Raw genomic sequence first — 18,044 nt, 5'->3', positions numbered from 1 at the left:
TAATCTTACACTGGGAAATTTTCTCAAAATATTCTTCTCATCTTACCCAGGACAATCTTATTATTATATCATAATCACTGGACTCAAGATCAATCTTTACCCTATAGTTGTCACAAATCCAAGAACTCATATCACCATCTTGTATCCACTGCAAAAACTAAGGGTGTGTTTGGTTCATGGGTTTACACACCAGAAATCAAAATCATAGTTAGTGTTTGGTTTATAACTTTTTAAAACACAACTATAGGATTTGAGTACTATTTCAATTAAAAAACTTCATCCCCTAATTAAAAACAAGTATCATTCCATCTTATTGGTAAAAAACGAGTAGCATAAATGGTCCCTTGATTATTTTATTATATGATCCAAAATTATATTTAAAAAAAAAAAAAAAAAAAAAAAAAAAAAAAAAAAAAAAAAAACTAAGCTGTAAAGTATAACATGCACTTGAAGGAGGGATGTTATCTCAGTATACCAATTTCAAAAGATTTCTATTTTGAAATCCAATTCAAATATTGTTGATTCTCAAAGAAAGCACCCCAAGAACGGGCTCTATCATTATTGTTCTCTCCAAAGCACCCCAACAACTGGCTCCGTCATCAATGTTCTCTCCAAAGCACCCCATTTTGATCGAAGAAGAAGAAAAAGAATAAGAAGAGTGATGGAATAATCATGGAACGGGTTTGGAGCAAAGCGATACGGAGTGGGTCGGACACGACATTGAACGAGTTACGCCTGACACGCGACGAACCACTCCGAGGTCGGCCCAGCTGGGGCCGGCTCACCGTGGAGCCGGCCTCACCGGGCTCGGCCTCGGCCTCGGCCACGTGGGCTCGGCCTCGGCCACGTGGGCTCGGCCGAGTCCATGACCGGCCACGTGGCCGAGTTCCATGCTTGATCAAGGGGTCGGGTCCTCGCGTGGAGCGAGTCTCGCGGCGGTCGTTGCGGGCTCCTCCCGCGTACCCCGGGTTGTTAGCTCGACCAGGAGTATAAAAGCACTCCTCGGTGTCCAGCCTATTCAGACATCTTCTACCTTTTTACTATAGTTCTCTTGTTATTATACGTCCTGAACCTCTGTAATAGCATTATACATCCTATTAATACAATATTCGTCCGTGTGACGCTTATTCGTACGTTATTTCTACCCCTATTATCACTTTATTATTAGTTTATTATATTCAATCGTATACTTAGATTGTATAATCCGGACCCCAGATTCATATAATCCATCAAAGAGGAAGAAGATTGAGCTCATCAAAATTGAACAATAAGATGTCTGTCTTTTTACCTATAGATTTGTGGGTTGAAGTCCTCGCCAAACTTCCCGCAAAGTCAATCTTCCGCTGGGCCACCGTTTCAAGATCATGGTACTATCTCATCAAAACTCCTTACTTTATCTACACGAACCTCGATTTCAATTCCCAGAACGATACCCGCATTTCTTGCATCCTCATGCGTAGTTGCGTTAAACCAAGAGGAGAAATCTACGAGTTCTACGATGACAATGATTGTAATTTAACTAAATTTGTTGAGTTTAGAGCACCGTTCAAGGCTGAGAACCTATTTTTCAGAATTATTGGATGTTGTAATGGACTGATATTCCTTTTTGATGACTTTTTCAAGAACCATCACGATATGATTATTTGGAACCCATTTATATGGAGGTGGGTTTGCCTTCTCGAGCCCCCGAATTTTGTGCATTCCAAGAGCTTCTTTGGGTTTAGGTTTGATTATATGTTACGAATGACTACAAGGTGGTAAATATTGTGGATGTTGGGCTTGAAATTGCCCTCCCAAAGTTGAGATCTTTAGGCTAAGCAAACAGGTATGGGAAGACATTGTGATCATGCACTTGCCTTTTCAATTCCTGTAAGATCTAGTCAAGCCTGTATAAACAGGGCGGTCCATTAGGTTGGACAAGGTATGCTGGATGGGGAGGTTAGGAACTTGATTGTGCGGTTTGACATGAGTAAGGATCGATTTGGGATGATTGAAATTACCGGAAAGTGTAACAACACTGCCATCTATCTATGTAGTAGCATATGTCTACATGGGATCACTTGCTTTGGTTGCGCTGGAAGATAATTCGAGGTATAGTAGGACAATGAAAGAGTATGATCGCGTAGAGTCATGGACCAAGCAAGTTTCTTTCATCTTTTCTGAGAGGGCGAATATGCATTTTGGATTTAGGGGAAACAGAGATGTTCAAGTGATGAGGAGACTTGGACGAAGATATGGACAATGGAATGCTTATGACCCTAAAGGTCAACCACATTATTATTACCGTTGAGTATATTAGTTTGATGAAGAGCATGATGTTATATATTCTTTCCACGCAAGCCCTTATGTTGAGAGCCTAGCTTTTCTTGATGCGGATGTTGATTTTAATGATGTTGCTTCTGTACAAAATTTATCTTTTCGACGTAGTAGGAGAAACAGTGCTGATAATGACGATGACTCGTTTATTTTATTATTTAGTTTCCTGAACCTGTGATGGAAATAAAGTTGGATGTTGATTTAATTTTTTATTTAGCCTTGCGTTTGGATATAGGAAGATGTTTGAACATGTGGCGGTAACACTCTTATTTTTATTTTTGGTGGTTTACGCTTTTGCAATTTTAATGGATTTGATTGATCCTTAATAATTTATTTTGGGTTTAAAAATTGGATGTTACAAAGTGGTATCAGAGCTTAGGTTCTGAAATCTTGGGCATATGAAATAAAATTGGTTATGTTCTGGGTATCAGAGCTTAGGTTATTAAATTTTGGACATAGGAAATAGAATTTATTAGGCTCTGATACACATTCGTATAAGAGCTTGTTATAAAATCTTGGGTATAGAAAATATAATTGATTACGCTCTAATACAAAGTTGTATCAAAGCTTAGGTTGCGAAATCTTGAATATAGAAAATATAATTGATTAGGCTCTGATACAAAGTTGTATCAGAGCGGTATGAAGCTTTGAGATAGAAATTAGGGAAGAATTGCAGAGAATAGGGGAATTTTAGAGAAAAGAGAAATAGAAAATCTGAGAAATTCTATTTCATTCCAAAGCATAATCTATACAAATCGTTACCCTCTATTTAAACATCCCAGGGAATCAATTACAAGCCCAAAACAGAAAAATAACAAGCAAAATAGAAAAACCTCCATGTAAGGATTAGGGGTGAGCATCGATATGTTACAGTCAATAACCGACCGATAACCGAATAACCAAGCTTGCTTTTTAACTCTCCATAATCGGCCAAAACCGACCGAACATATACCTATAGCCGATCGAAACCGATTATGTTGATTTTTGTCGGTTATTGCGGTAACCGAATAACCGTGAGATAGTCTGACTTTCACTATATATATATATATATATATATATATATATATATATATATATATATATATATATATATACACACACACTAGTATTTTTGTGCATCGCGCATATGAAATACTGGTATATATATATAGAATTAGGTTCTAGTGCGGTTAGGTTGCTCAAGTGCAGTTGTGCGGTTTAATCTGGGCCATTCATCTCGCTTAAATCAACGTCCAAGATTATCAAAATTTAAAAAAAAAAAGAGCGGTGACAATTTTGTAATTTTTGTATTTAGGTCAACATTAATGTGAGCGGTTCTGTGATTAATGTACGTGAGTTTTGTATATAATATGCGTGAGTCTTGTGCATAAGGTGCGTGAGTTTGCGCTTAATGTGCGTGGGGTTGTGCTTAATGTGAGTAGTTAGTAAAACTTAAAGTGTGGGCTTTTGTGTTTAAGGTGCGTGAGATTTGTTCTTAATGTGAGTGGAGTTTGTGCTTAATTTGCGTAGGGTTTGTGCTTAATGTGTGTGAGGGTAATGATTAATATCAGTAATTGTTGAAACTTAAAGTCTGTGAGTTAATACTTAAAGTGCGTGAGTTTTGGGTGCTTAGTGTGCGTGAGATTGTGCTTAATGTGTGTTGGATGAAGAAGCATGCAACACGTCTAAATGACCAAAAGCGTCTACAAAAAGCGTTTACCAAAACCAAAAGCGTCTACCAAAAGCGCGTCTTCTTGTCCAACAATGTGCGTGAGTTTTGTACTTAATGTGCGTGAGTTTGTGCTTAAGATCTAACACTTAAGGTGCGTGGCTTTCTTCCAAACACGCATTTTTTTTTTCTTTGATTTGAGCCGTTTATTTAGATTTCATCAACGGTTCAGATCTAACCGCACAACCGCACGGGAAGCTATATCCGCACATTAACCCTTCCCTATATATATATATATATATATATATATATATATATATATATATATATATATATATATATATATATATATATATATATATATATATATATATATATATATAGCCCTCTAGGCGCCTGGGGACCGCCTAGGGAGCCTAGGGAGCCTAGGTGGCCGACCGCCTAGCGCCTAGGCGCGATTTTTGCAACACTATTATATATATATATATATATATATATATATATATATATATATATATATATATATATATATATAATTGTAGAATTCATATTAATATTAATGAAGTAAGAATTATAGAAATGATATATTACTAAATATAACTATGGTAACATTTAATTAAATCTAAATAAAATTAAACTTACCAATTGAAGAATGTAAGAAAAAGATATTGTGTATGCATGTGCATGGTAATAATAATGTGAAAGATAACAGAAGTTATAACGGCAGGGATATTTTTGTGCAAATAATTATGTAGTACAACAAGTATAGCATAAGGTACCAAAAAAGTTAACAGAAAAAACGGACATAAAACCAGGGACATAACCTGGATTGAAGCTTATTATGTTTATTTATATATATATATATATATATATATATATATATATATATATATATATATATATATATATATTTGATAATAAGTTTTACTGTATATAAAAATAACAAAACATACATCATTATGCTACATAATTCAACTGAGCATATCCCCATAATTTATTCATCAAAAAAAATAATTAAAGTGTTTAAGACTTAAACACTAAACAATAGACATATATTCATAATGCCATATAGGCATATAGCCCTTAATCCATTACAGTTTAAGTTCACATGGTTCAAACTTCACAAAACAAATTAAATAAAGTTCATAGTCTTCATACTTCCAACACTGCCAATCTACATAACACATTTATCAAATTTCAAAAAGGAAAAAAAAAAAACTCAAAGTTGAGATCTTAGGCTAAGCAAACGGGTATGGGAAGACATCAGTGATAATGCACCTGTCCTTTCCATCCTGGAAGATCTAGTCAAGCCTGTCTAAACGAGGCGGTTAATTAGGTTGGACATGGTATGCTGGATGAGGAGGTTAGGAACTTTTGATTGTGCGGTTTAACATTAGTAAGGAGCGATTTGGGATGATGGAATTGCCGAAAAGTATGGCAACATTGCCATCTATATATGTAGCAGCATATGTTTACATGGGATCACTTGTTGTGGTTGCGCTGGAAGATGATTCGAGGTACAATATATGGACAATGAAAGAGTATGATCGCGTGGAGTCATGGACCAAGCAAGTTTCTTTCATCTTTCTTGAGAGGGCGGGTATGCTTTTTAGATTTAGGGAAAACAGAGATGTTCAAGTGATAAGGAGATTTGGAGGAAGATATGGACAATGGAATGCTTAAGACATTAAAACAAAGTAAAATTGCAATTAATTTTAAAAGACTCTATGGAGAAATGGTAGAAACATGTTTCTATAGTGTTTCATCTTGGATATTGGAGGTTTGAATCTTGTCTGCAATATTTTACCACATTATTGTTATTTTTATATTTATTATTATTATCATTATTGTTATAATTATAATTTATTCCATAATATGTTTTTTGTCTCTCTTTGCGCACAGAAACATTTTACCATCTTATTATTATTATTATTATTATTATTATTATTATTAGAAAAAATTACGGTATTGGATTTAAAGATTGAACTTTTAGTAAGGGCCTCATTTATTTACAAGAATAAGACCACAAAAATCTAAAAATCGGCCCGGTTGAAAATATATTATTTTGTATACCATCAAATAATGTACATATAGTACACAAATAATGTACTTTTAGTATATTAAAAATGTATATTTTATTCATGGAAAGTACTTAATTGAATACTAAAAATACATTATTTTGTAACTATAAAATAATATACATTCAATACTGAAATAATGTACTTTTAGTATATAAAAAATGTACATTATATTCATGAAAAGTACATCAATCAAGTACTGAAAATACATCAAGGCACACACATATGTTCTACAGTATTAAAAAAGTCTGTAACGTGAATTGAACAACAAACAATTACTTTCAGAATTAAAATTTAAAATTACATTGTTTAGGGCTAAGTTACACAATGCATTGTGAACACACTGGTCCAGACGATTGAGTACCATGAACGTTATCAAAAAGCAATAATACTGAGGTATCAGAATGTACTTATGTACCCAAATACACAATACGAAAGCTGCCAAATTGCCAAGTTGCCATTCTCCTACATTCTTGGATTTCTATAACCCGCCAATCTGCCACAAAATGCGCATTCTCCCTTCTCTCCTAAATTCTTGGATATTCCATAACTACATTCTTGAATGTTTTTTTTTCTCCATAAAGTATTAAGAAGTTAATTTTGATTGTACTGCATTTTTATTAGAATTGCACACTAGTTTTTGTCCCGTGCGATGCACGGCATAAAATTTAAGTAATTTTATTATTGATAATGTTTTAAAAACAATAAAATAAAATATTAATCATGAAATTAAAACTTATTCTGAAATGTATTTTTCTTTAATAATACTAAATTGGTTGTTATATCGAACATCACATACTGTTAGCATATATTATAAAGAATTGTGTTATAACATACCACATGAGATTTAAAAAGTGTATATTAAAATAATTATATATATATATATATATATATATATATATATACACACACACACACACACACACATTTTTATAAAAAAAAATTTAAAAATTAGGAAATCAAACAATATACAATAAAAAATTGTGAAATTAAATTTTCTTATATATAAAAACATTTATTAATATGATTTGCAATTAAAGTCTATAGTACATATACTTGACAATATATAAATAAAAAATACAGTTTCATCATCATACATTGAAACTAACTACAAAAATCTTTTCTTAAACATTGCTTAATAATAATAATTATATACGTACAACATATATAAATCTAAACTAAATATGAAATATTTAATGACATGAAAGAAAAAATAAAACCTGCAATGCTAAGCCCAATAAATATTTAATTATCTATCCATATAACCCAGTTACGTTGCATTTCAGCCCAATACCCGAGCCCATCTCTCTAAAATGTTCACTGACTTACGCGAACCTTCTCTGTTTCCGGCGTCTTGACACACTTGATTTTAAATCATCGCACGTCCAAGTAATCCACTGCTAAAAAACTTTTCAGATAATCTGACCGTAGCTTTTGGCCGTGGTGGAATTGCTTTCTTCCCCAAATGCCGATCTGAAAAATCGGGTGACCGAAGCAGATCTAAAACAAACTAATAAATACAATATCATCTTCAGGTAAAACTTATGTTTAAAACGAAATTAAGAAATACATCATATTTTCTAATTAATTAATATCAGTTCAATAATTATTTGTTTAAACTTATTCGTCTCTCCAATATTATTGTTCATGCAACTGATTTAAATTTTAAAAAACTTTTTTTCAATTTAGTAACTTTTTTTTTTAATTTTTCCCTCTCAAAACTATATTAGAATGAACAATTAAATTGTTGTCGATCAACAAAATTGTAAGAATAAAAAAACAGGTTAATCTTATTTTTTAAAATCGGATACTCTAATTTTTTTTCAGTAAACAATAAATTAATTTATATAATAAAATGTTAACTTAAAAATACTGGAATGTATTACTTGCTTCATCATTAAATCATTAAATAACAATAATTGTAGATTAACATGTATTGAAAATAGATAAGTATGCTGCATTATATACCTTAAAATGATGCAATTTCATTTAATTGGTATTTAATACCTTAAAATGATGCAATTTCATTTAGGCGGGAAATTAATTGGCAAAAAACATTTTGCTATTATATAAAGTAAGATAAGATTTATATCACCAATCGTTTTTGAATAATGGGTTTGATCATACTTTTCTCCTTTTGATGTGATTGAATGATCCTAAGGCTATTCTTATTTCTGCAAATATGCAATACTCTCCCACTTTTTAAAGTGGATCATACTTCCACATAATTAATTTTGTAATTTTTTAAACTATTTTTTACATCCTGCAATCCTCTTTCACTTTCAATATATATATATATATATATATATATATATATATATATATATATATAATAAAAGTTTAAAAAATATAAAAGCTGATGAATGGCAGCAAAAACTGCGGAGTCCAAGCTTGAATTAAAAAAGGAAAAAATGGACTTTGTTTTTTCACCTCAACCCTAACGGCATGTTTGGTTCACTGAAAAGTGTTTTCCTTGAATTTGAAGAAACTGATTTTTCCTTTGTTTAGTTCATGAATAATATTTTTCATTAGAAAATATTTTCCTCAAAAATGAGGAGAACATTTTCAATGACTCCTCCTTGATATTTTGTTTTGGAAAAAGTGTCAAATTGATCCCCTAAATCGAGTGGATAGTGCAATTGGATCCCTTGAGTAACAAAACATCAATTCAAGCCTCCTAAACCGGTAACATTATTCAATTAAATTCAAATTGACTTGTTTATCAAGTTAAATCGATGTGGTGTTGACACATGTCCTTCTTATTTAATTTTTAAAAACAAATGTTTTTATTTATTAAAAATTTTAAAAAATTATTTATTATAAATTAATTAAATAAATAATTAAATAATAATAATAATTAAAAAAAAAAAAAAAAAAAAAACAGCCACCGGCAGGAGGCCCACGGGCCACGGCCATGGCCGTCTACTAGATCTGGAACGAGGGCGGTGGCCAAGGCCACCGCCCTCGTTCCAGTCCCCCTCCGTCTGCTATCATCCAACCACTGCCACCAGCGAACACATTGAGGAGAAGACACCATCGTTAATGGGAACCAGCTCCGCCACCATCGGAGGACCAGATGCCGCCGAAACTGCTGCTGCTTTGTCGCCCATGCTCATGCCTGAAAAAGGTCCAACCGCCAGCAAGCTTCGCCGGGAAGGAGTTGTTGCTGCTAACCGCCGCAACTGCCTCGCTGGAAGAAACACAGGTCGCCATCTACTGCTTGCCGATTAGCTGCTGTCCGGCCGTTGCTCTGCTCGTTAGTGGGAAGTCTGGCTAGAGTTCGTCGAGCCGGCTTGCGAGAGGGAGAGGGAAGTCGGCTGTGGTTTTTTTTTTTTCAATTTATTTATTTATTTATAATAAATATTTTTTAAAATTTTTAATACATAAAAAATATTTGTTTTAAAAAATAAAATAAGGACACGTGTCAACATCGCATCGATTTTATCTGGTAAACAAGTCAAATTGGACTTAATTGAACAATTTTACTGATTTAGAGGACTTGAATGAAGCTTTTTTCACTTAGGGAATTCAATTGCACTATTCACTTGACTTAGGGGCCAATTTGACACTTTTCCTTTAGTTTTCCATGGAAAACAAGTATGACAATTATGTCCTCACAAACTTTTCTTAATTACCAATTATTGTTATTATCGTGCAGGGGTATAATTGTCTTTATACTCATTATTCTTTACAATTCCAAGCCAACCAAACAAAATGTAATCAATATTTTCAGTAATTTATTTTTTACCAACCAAACAATGAATTTAATCTTCCCGTTAATTTTTTTAATAGAATTTTAATTCTATTTTCGCTCAAATATTTTTCGCGAACCAAGACTATATGGTTTAATGGTACCCAGGTTGGACTTCCATTTAGAAGGTTATGAGTTTTAGCCTCAATGATACTACATTGTAATAGAGCAAGCAACATTCAAAAAAAAAAAACATGAGTGATCAATCATATATTAATTGATCTAGCAATAGCTTAAGAAAGTTGGTAGGTAAAATGAAATTTTTAAGTACAAATCACAGTGGCAGTGACAGTAAAATTTGTGAAATTAAAGGGCATCTCTGGTTAAATAGTCAACTTTAATAATTCATCTGAAAAGACAGAGACTGGGTCAGAGGATGGAAAAATTTGTATTGGCTACCACTTAACTTTACAGCTTTAAATAATTAAATTGCAATTTAAAAATTAAAGAAATTTTCTTTTTCCAAATTTTCTATATGTCTTTTAAATTTCTCTTAAATAATCAATTCATTCAACTTTTGCCATTTCAAAATCAAGGTTTATTAAATTTCCAAGACGGACTTCAAACCAATTATTTAACCACAATCAATACATTGAATTTTGGAATTAAATATTTATTTATTTGTTATTTTTTCATATTTTTAAATTTAATTTAAATTTTTTTTTCTAAGGCTTTATTTTCCTCCATCTTTTTTTCAAAAACCCTAATCCCACAACTCCTCTGGAAATTGTGACTTCACCCAGCAAGATTAATTTTTTTTTTTTTTCTTAGTGTCTTCCATAAGTTAATTTTTTTTTTTTTTTTCAACTTTATAGTTGTGCTCTGCAACTGAAGATTCTGAATCATAGTTCAGAATTTTGCAGATTTGCAGATGATCTTGGAAACACAAAGAATATACTAGCATTTACAGATTTATAGTTCATTTTCTGAAGTGGGTTTAGTGTAAGATTTTCCAGGTTCTTAATTGTGGTTTAAATTTTCTGAGCTTGAGATATAAGGAATTGATCCTTTAGTAAGTTGAGGGTTAAACTGTTAGTATTGTCTGGGTTTAAGGGGTTATTTCTGGGTTTTTGTGCGTGGGAATGGAGGGAAAAGGAGTTGATGAAGACCCGGGGAGCTTTCAGGTGGGTCCCAGCGGTGAAAATCCGAGCCAGTTGATTAGATCAACTGCGGCGGCCACGGCGGCGACGCCGGCGGCTCCGGCCAGTGTGGCCGGTAATTCAACAGAAGTGAAGAAGAAGAGGGGAAGGCCTAAGAAGTATGGCCCAGATGGTTCAGTAAGGCTGGCATTGTCTCCAATGCCCATATCAGCCTCCATTCCTCTTACTGGGGATTATTCAGCTTGGAAACAACCCAGTGTAGGCTCCTTGAAGAAGAAAAAGAAGTTCCTCCTAGAAAATCATGGTAAAGGGTTTTTGTCCCTTCCCTCTGTTTGTTTATTTTCTTGAGTTTTCAATTTGTGTTTGATTTTCCAGTGATTTACTGTTGCATAGGATTGTAGTATGTTGGCATTGTTATTGAGACTGGATTGGGGTAGAAGTTGTGTGTGAGCCAATGATCTTGTGGTCTAGTGGCATGAAGGTCTAGTGGCATGAAGTGATTCTCCCAAATGGGAGGTCATGGGTTTGAGCTTAGTCGGGGCGGTATTGACTCTTTGTGTTTCAGAAAGTAGCTATGAACAGATACTACATTGTAACAGAGTCAGTAGTACTCAAAGAAAAAAGTTGTGTGTGATTGCTGTATAAGTGGACACATACCCAGAGTCTAGATCTAATTGTTTTTGTGACCTTTTCTCTATGGGTTTTGCTTATTGTCTTGTAACCACTAGAGCTATTTGTTGTGGGGGACTAGAATCCAAGTCAACAAATATTCTGTGTATCTTGATATTTTGATGTGTGTCAGTGTGTGTGGTGTTTGAAGAAGATGCTGGAGATGGGAGAATCTTTCTTTGCATCTAAATCTCGGTACTAGTTCTAAGTGATAAGGTAGGTAGGCGATTTATCTAGATTGATGAATGAACACAACACTAATAACGTCAGTTTTTTTTGGATGACGAGGGAAACCCCACAACCCTTTTGGGTGTAGGTAAACCTCGCCTTGTGACCTAGCAGGCAAAGGACCAAAAGAAAGTAAACCAGCCTAGGTTACCCATAGCTGAGCGGCTCAAACTAAGGGGGCAAGGATTCGAAGTCGTGATCTTGTGATAAGGTCAGCTTTGCCTTGGTAATAGATGTCATCATAGCGTCAAGTCTGTCTTTACCCAATCATTGGAAAATCAGAATAAACTGTGAATGATGTGACATGTGTGGATCTGACGCAATTGTTCAGAGACATATGCTACTTAGATTCATTCACTTGTTTAGAATATAGAATAGATTCTGACTTGAAGAATATCTTCTATGCGATGAAGTTTAAGAAATGCTACGTAGTATGGTTTTATGTAGCTAATTACAATATTATACCGTAAAACTCCTGTTTATATGATGATAAACGAACATTGCTATGGCCTATGGACATGTTTGTAAAACATCAGTTTTGCTAAAATCAGGTTGATCTTTTTGCCACCATTATGTTCCTAGATTAGAGTAGATGTCAAATTTGACATTTTTGAAAGCATTAAGTTGTCATGTACAGAAAAAAAAAAACAAAATTTTCTGAATTCAGAGAGGTAAAAATGAAAACTGAAAAGGTTGAATGCAGCAAAAGAAAAAGTTTTCCATATTTGTATATATGTTGCAATATCGTTAAAGTTCAAGTGTTTTTGCTACAAATTTTTACATCTAAAAGTATTTTTCTTCAGGGGAGCGAATGGCATACTCTGTCGGTGCAAATTTTACCCCTCATGTTATAACGGTTAATGCTGGAGAGGTATGGCTTTTAGTCTGTGCTATATGTATATTATTTCAGCATTAAATTTTCAAAACTTTGGTCCATATCTGTCAGCTTCCAGATATTTAATTAACTTGACATTGTTTTTCGGTTTTTCCCCATAGGACATTCTATTATATTTAGAAACATGCAACTAGAAATGTATCTATGGAATATATATCAATCTATCTATAATTGTTATTGTTTTTATAATTTCTCTCGTAAAATTTTCCGGGGAATTTGTTTGCGCTTGCAGGATGTTACTATGAAAATCATTTCATTTGCTCAACAAGGGTCTAGAGCTATTTGTGTATTGGCCGCAAATGGTGCAATCTCAAATGTTACACTTCGACAGCCTAATTCTTCTGGTGGTACTTTGACCTATGAGGTGCGTTCATAGCTATACGTACAACGTGATTCGTTTACTTCTGTGCTGAGAGCTGAATCATGTTAGTTCTCGATTTTCTTGCGAGCAAATTTAAGAGATTTTTCTATGCGTTGCAAGAATCTTATTTGTTTTTCTAAAGCATAATTTTATTTTTACAGGGGCGCTTTGAAATTCTTTCTCTAACGGGATCGTTTATGCCTAGTGATAATGGGGTGACAAAAAGCAGATCTGGCGGGATGAGCGTCTCTCTATCGGGCCCCGATGGTCGAGTTCTTGGCGGAGGACTTTCAGGAATGTTAGTTGCAGCTGGTTCTGTCCAGGTTCGGTTCCAACAACCTTATTGTACCTTATGCTATAAAAGTTGTACACTGTTGGGTGTCGGTCGGGTTGGCCGAGTTCAGCCCCTGCTCGATTCGAGACGTGGCGCTGTGGCTTACTATAGAGGGATGTGGTTAAATGGTTAATGTTCACCTACTTATCACCAATTGATTTTAAGTAGGATATTACAACTCAGGATGGGTAACCTCCTGGGAAGTAAGCATAATGCAGTGCTGAGATCCATCATACACAAACTCCCATCTTAAAATTTGTGAAGTAATTACTGGTGTTTTGGCATAACGAATAATCTTTTGAGTGGATCAGGTTGTGGTTGGCAGCTTTCTTCACGGCCACGAGCTAGAGCAGAAACCCAAGAAGCCGAGATTCGGGCATACATCATCGATTCACAACCTCGTTTCTTCAAATCCTGTATCTGATGAGAGAAGCGAAGGAGCCTACAGTGGGCAAAGTCCAAATCCCACTTCTTCTCCTACCTTCCACGGAGATAATTTACACTCTGCAAACTCCATGCACGGTTCAAGAATGTCTGCAATCGGGAATAACAATATTTCTTTGTCGAGGGAGGAACTTCAAGCCCCGAGCCCATCGAAATGTGAGGTCTCTTGCTGATTTCGCTGCCATTGTATCATTGACTGTGTTTGAGTGTACCCTTTACTCGGAACTTTAGGCTCCCAACATTAAACTTAGTGATCACTTCTAGTTTGGTAGGATTGTTGTAGAGATGAGTGACACTTATAGATTAGCTTGAAATTTTTTACCATTCCTGTAGGCTTGGTAGTGTTTTTACTACTGCTGTGATCACCCCATTCTGTCTGGGTATTTCATCTTTTTGTCTGTAGAAACTGTTGGGGGGTGGGGGGTGTTGTATGAAACCACCACCTCAACTTTCATTGTAACACAAAGTAATTGAAGACTTATGAATTCGTTTTTTGTGTCATTTGTTGTCTCTTTGTTACATCCTCAGAATCTGTTTCCATATTTTTGGAACATTAAATTGAATATATATATATTATCTTACAAAATTTTGTCAATTGTAAGTGTTTTTAGAATGACATTTAAAAAAAAAAAAAAAAACTCAACGGAGTAGTTTAAATGGCAAATAAATTTTCTTTTGTGGGTATAATTTCGAAAAAATTTGAATTTAATTCCCATAAGTGAAAATTTCTCTTAGGCCAACTGTCGTGGTTTATACAAAAAAAGATTGATATTTTTAATTTTACATTACCATTAATTGAGTACGGTATCAAGATTGGTCAAAATCATCATTGGCGTTGAACTGTCATGCATTGTGGTAGGTTAAAGTCAACATTTTTTTTTCTCTCAAAGGGGTGAGCCTTGAAAGTAACAATAACACGTGACACATTTTATTTCAAACTCAATTTATTCAATGAGAAATTATGATAAAGAAAAGGGAAGGAAAGGATCCAAAATAGTTTCTACATCTTGATCTAACAGGATAATAAAATGATAAATCACAGTAATTTAACAATATGATTTTTAGTGACTTTATGAGGTGTTTGGTTGGCATGAGTTGCATTGACATTGAATTGCAATTCAATGAAATGATAAACTACATTGTTTGGTTGGAGGGAATATATAGATAATAAAAACTTCATACAGTTGATCTTTGAAACCCGCTTCCGGCTATGATGACTAATCCATCAAGCTTGAGGGTAAAAAGCAAGCATAATAAAACTTTTTTATGTTTGCTTTTTTAACTTTATTCTTGTACATAGGAAAGAAGACTCCCTCAATTCATTGAATTGCGATTCATAGGACCCCCTATGAATTATAATTCAATGAATTCATCCATACAATAAAAAGAGAAAAGGAAGGAAATGACATATTTGTCCTTGAATTCATCTATACACAAGTGTATTTTAGTCTTTATATTACTTCTTCCCATTTCTATTATTCCTTCCTACCAAACAATGTAATTTTAATTCCTACTTTATTCCTACCTTATTCTTTTCTCAACGAATTACAATTCCTTTCCCCCTTAATTTCTTCCTTCCAACCAAATGCCATGTTAATGAATGCTTTTCACCCCTTTCTTTATCCTCCTTTTATTTTTATTTTAAATATTACTATTTAATATTAACATTAGTTGTAACCAAAATATATATATATATATATATATATATATATATATATATATATATATATATGTATGTATGTATATATATATAAAATTGTTTCAAAATAAAATTCTTAAAATCTTAATTTTTATTATTAAATAATAATCTACCCATGATGGTGTATGGGTCTCTTCCTTAGGTTTTTGGAGTTGACATATGGGAATGCAATTACTTACCTAATGATAGTTTATTTTCAAAATTAACGTTTTAACATTAAATTGATTATTTTTAATGGACTGAACTCACCATAAAATTTGATGAATATCGAAGAATAAGTAGAAAAATAATATCCTATATATAATAAAGTTATATGGTCTTGTGAAAATTAAATGGTGATAATCAACATTTAATTTTCACAAGACCATAATAATATTGTTAATTATAATAACAATAACAATAATAATAATAATAATTGCAATAATAATAATTTTCACTGACAGTTTCTAATATATATATATATATATATATATATATATATATATATATATATATATATATATATATATATATATATATATATATATTTATTTATTTATTATATTTATTTATATTTCAATTTCTACCGGCAAATTATTGTGTGAACGATGGTCCACATAATTGTATACATTATGAATATCAAATACATTTTAATATATTAAAAATACATTATTTTTATATTGAAAGTACTTTACATACATATGTAATGTACCCTTAGTATATTTAAAATATACTTTTTATTGCATGCAACCCCAAAGTTCATAAGTTTGAAATTAATATATGGCATAGCTAGGCGGCCTAATATTTAAGATTGTTGATGTGCATATTGAGGACTACGAAGACAAAGATGCGTTATTCGTGGATTCATCGGATACTATCCAACAACACTCTCCAACTTAATTGACGTGAAGTAGGCTTAGTAACATTAAGATTATATTCTCGAATTATTAGTTCTCATCTTTTATTGATTACACACTTAATTCGATAGCATTTGAAAGAAAAAATCAATGTTCGAACTAAGATTGTGATTGTGGTCTTTAAAGGTCAATTGTATGTTGCTACATCTAGAGTTAGAAATCTCAAAGGTCTAAAAATTTTGATCCGTGGTGACTCTAAAATTGTAATTCAATTATTATTGTAGTTTACTAAGTTCTTAAAATTTTGTAATATTAAATACTATGTACTAAACTTTTAATATAGTTTAAATTTGTAGTAATCACCCACCTTAAATATTATTTTAATGGTAAATATATTTACGTTCATAATTTTATCATAGGAATTCACACATAATAATTATTAAATAACAAAAATTTTATATATGAATAAACCTCATATAGGGTATATTTTTATAACATATTTTTCGTGTATCGCACGAGACAAATACTAGTTGAATTAATAGGGTCTAAAACCAATCATTATTGCGTGGACTATGGTCCACACAAGCTGTGTGGATCATATTTTGTATACTGTAAAAATAATGTACCATACAAAAATAATGTACTTTTAGTATATTAAAAATGTAGATTGTATTCAGGAGATGTACATTATTTATGTACAGAATGTACATTATATATTGAGTGTACATTATACTATATAATGTACATTCAGTACACAAATAATGTACATTTAGTATATTAAAAATGTACTTTTTGTTATGGTCCACACAATAATTTGTAGTCTAAAACCCTTAATGTAAACGTACCACCAGAGTTGTAAATAAATAAAAAGGTAAATCATGCCCAAATGACCCAACCAACAAGCCCAGCCTAACTAGCTGGCAAGCAAGGGTCAAGAACACACTGCACTGTTCATTGGGAAAGAAGTTAAGAAAAGAATAAGAGAACTAATGATGGTCTGAATTGGACATCTCTCCCCTTTTATACTACCCTTAAAACAACATGTCGTGGATAGGTGTATGAACCACAACACTCCGTTATCCCCAACCGCATGTCTTAATAAGTGCCAAGTTCGAGTCCAGTTAATTGCCCCGAAAACTTCGCCACTTACGTACCTCGCCATGTCGTATGCCATCGCCTCTTCGTATGTCGTACTCCTCCCTCAGTCAGTTAACCACCCTAGGTGATCTACCATAGTCGGCCACACTAGGCATGAGCTGTCTAGCCGCTGGCGGACGGCTTGGCCACACGAACAAGGGGCACAAAGGGCCCCGTTGCCCAAGACCAAGAGCGGTCCTCCAACTTACTAGCATTTGTTTGGCGAGGTACGCCACCCCTCAACGGACCATAAACTAGGGCCCAAGGTGCTAGCTGGTGACCCCACACGCCGAACATATCACCTCCTCCTCCTCCTCGTGTTTTCCCTGGTTCTACTCCATTTCGTATTACTAAAGTGCCTTTAGCTCCATTTCATGCTACCAAATGCCCCACTTTCGTAAACAAACTCCCCCTAGCCAAGTCCACCAACCTGCCTTCAATTATTCTTGTGTCATGCCTCCCTAGGGCCCATCATAAATAAATGTATAGAAAAATTAATAATCTAGTATTGTAGACGGATGTTTGCGGCGGTCTTCGAGTCTTCTAGT

At 33.5% G+C, this 18,044-nt stretch overlaps 2 protein-coding genes across 2 annotated transcripts; both read left to right on the top strand.

The window, feature by feature from the left end:
* The first annotated feature begins 1,272 nt into the window (after nucleotides 1-1,272).
* Nucleotides 1,273-1,761, top strand: LOC109151172 (F-box protein At2g15640-like). Its single transcript, XM_019299090.1, has one exon. The coding sequence runs from the start codon at nucleotides 1,273-1,275 to the stop codon at nucleotides 1,759-1,761; it is 489 nt and encodes a 162-aa protein (XP_019154635.1).
* An 8,695-nt stretch (nucleotides 1,762-10,456) lies between these two features.
* Nucleotides 10,457-14,325, top strand: LOC109151068 (AT-hook motif nuclear-localized protein 3-like). The gene is made up of 5 exons (XM_019298977.1): nucleotides 10,457-11,197; nucleotides 12,594-12,661; nucleotides 12,918-13,049; nucleotides 13,208-13,369; nucleotides 13,692-14,325. The coding sequence occupies exons 1-5, from the start codon at nucleotides 10,876-10,878 to the stop codon at nucleotides 13,995-13,997; spliced, it is 990 nt and encodes a 329-aa protein (XP_019154522.1). The 5' UTR covers nucleotides 10,457-10,875; the 3' UTR covers nucleotides 13,998-14,325.
* The last annotated feature ends 3,719 nt before the right edge of the window (nucleotides 14,326-18,044 follow it).

This window comes from Ipomoea nil, unplaced genomic scaffold, assembly GCF_001879475.1.
Source record: "Ipomoea nil cultivar Tokyo-kokei standard unplaced genomic scaffold, Asagao_1.1 scaffold2283, whole genome shotgun sequence".
NCBI lineage: Eukaryota > Viridiplantae > Streptophyta > Magnoliopsida > Solanales > Convolvulaceae > Ipomoea > Ipomoea nil.
The sequence above is the reverse complement of the archived record's forward strand: the minus strand, read 5'-3'. Positions and strand labels throughout refer to the sequence as shown.

What these genes read in the sequence shown, in the direction of transcription:
- LOC109151172 (XM_019299090.1), top strand. Translation starts at nt 1,273, where the DNA reads ATGTCTGTCTTTTTACCTATAGATTTGTGGGTTGAAGTCCTCGCCAAA.
- LOC109151068 (XM_019298977.1), top strand. Translation starts at nt 10,876, where the DNA reads ATGGAGGGAAAAGGAGTTGATGAAGACCCGGGGAGCTTTCAGGTGGGT. An exon ending in GTTCCTCCTAGAAAATCATG is followed by an intron (nt 11,198 to 12,593) that starts GTAAAGGGTTTT and finishes ATTTTTCTTCAG; the next exon opens with GGGAGCGAATGGCATACTCT. An exon ending in GTGGTACTTTGACCTATGAG is followed by an intron (nt 13,050 to 13,207) that starts GTGCGTTCATAG and finishes TTATTTTTACAG; the next exon opens with GGGCGCTTTGAAATTCTTTC.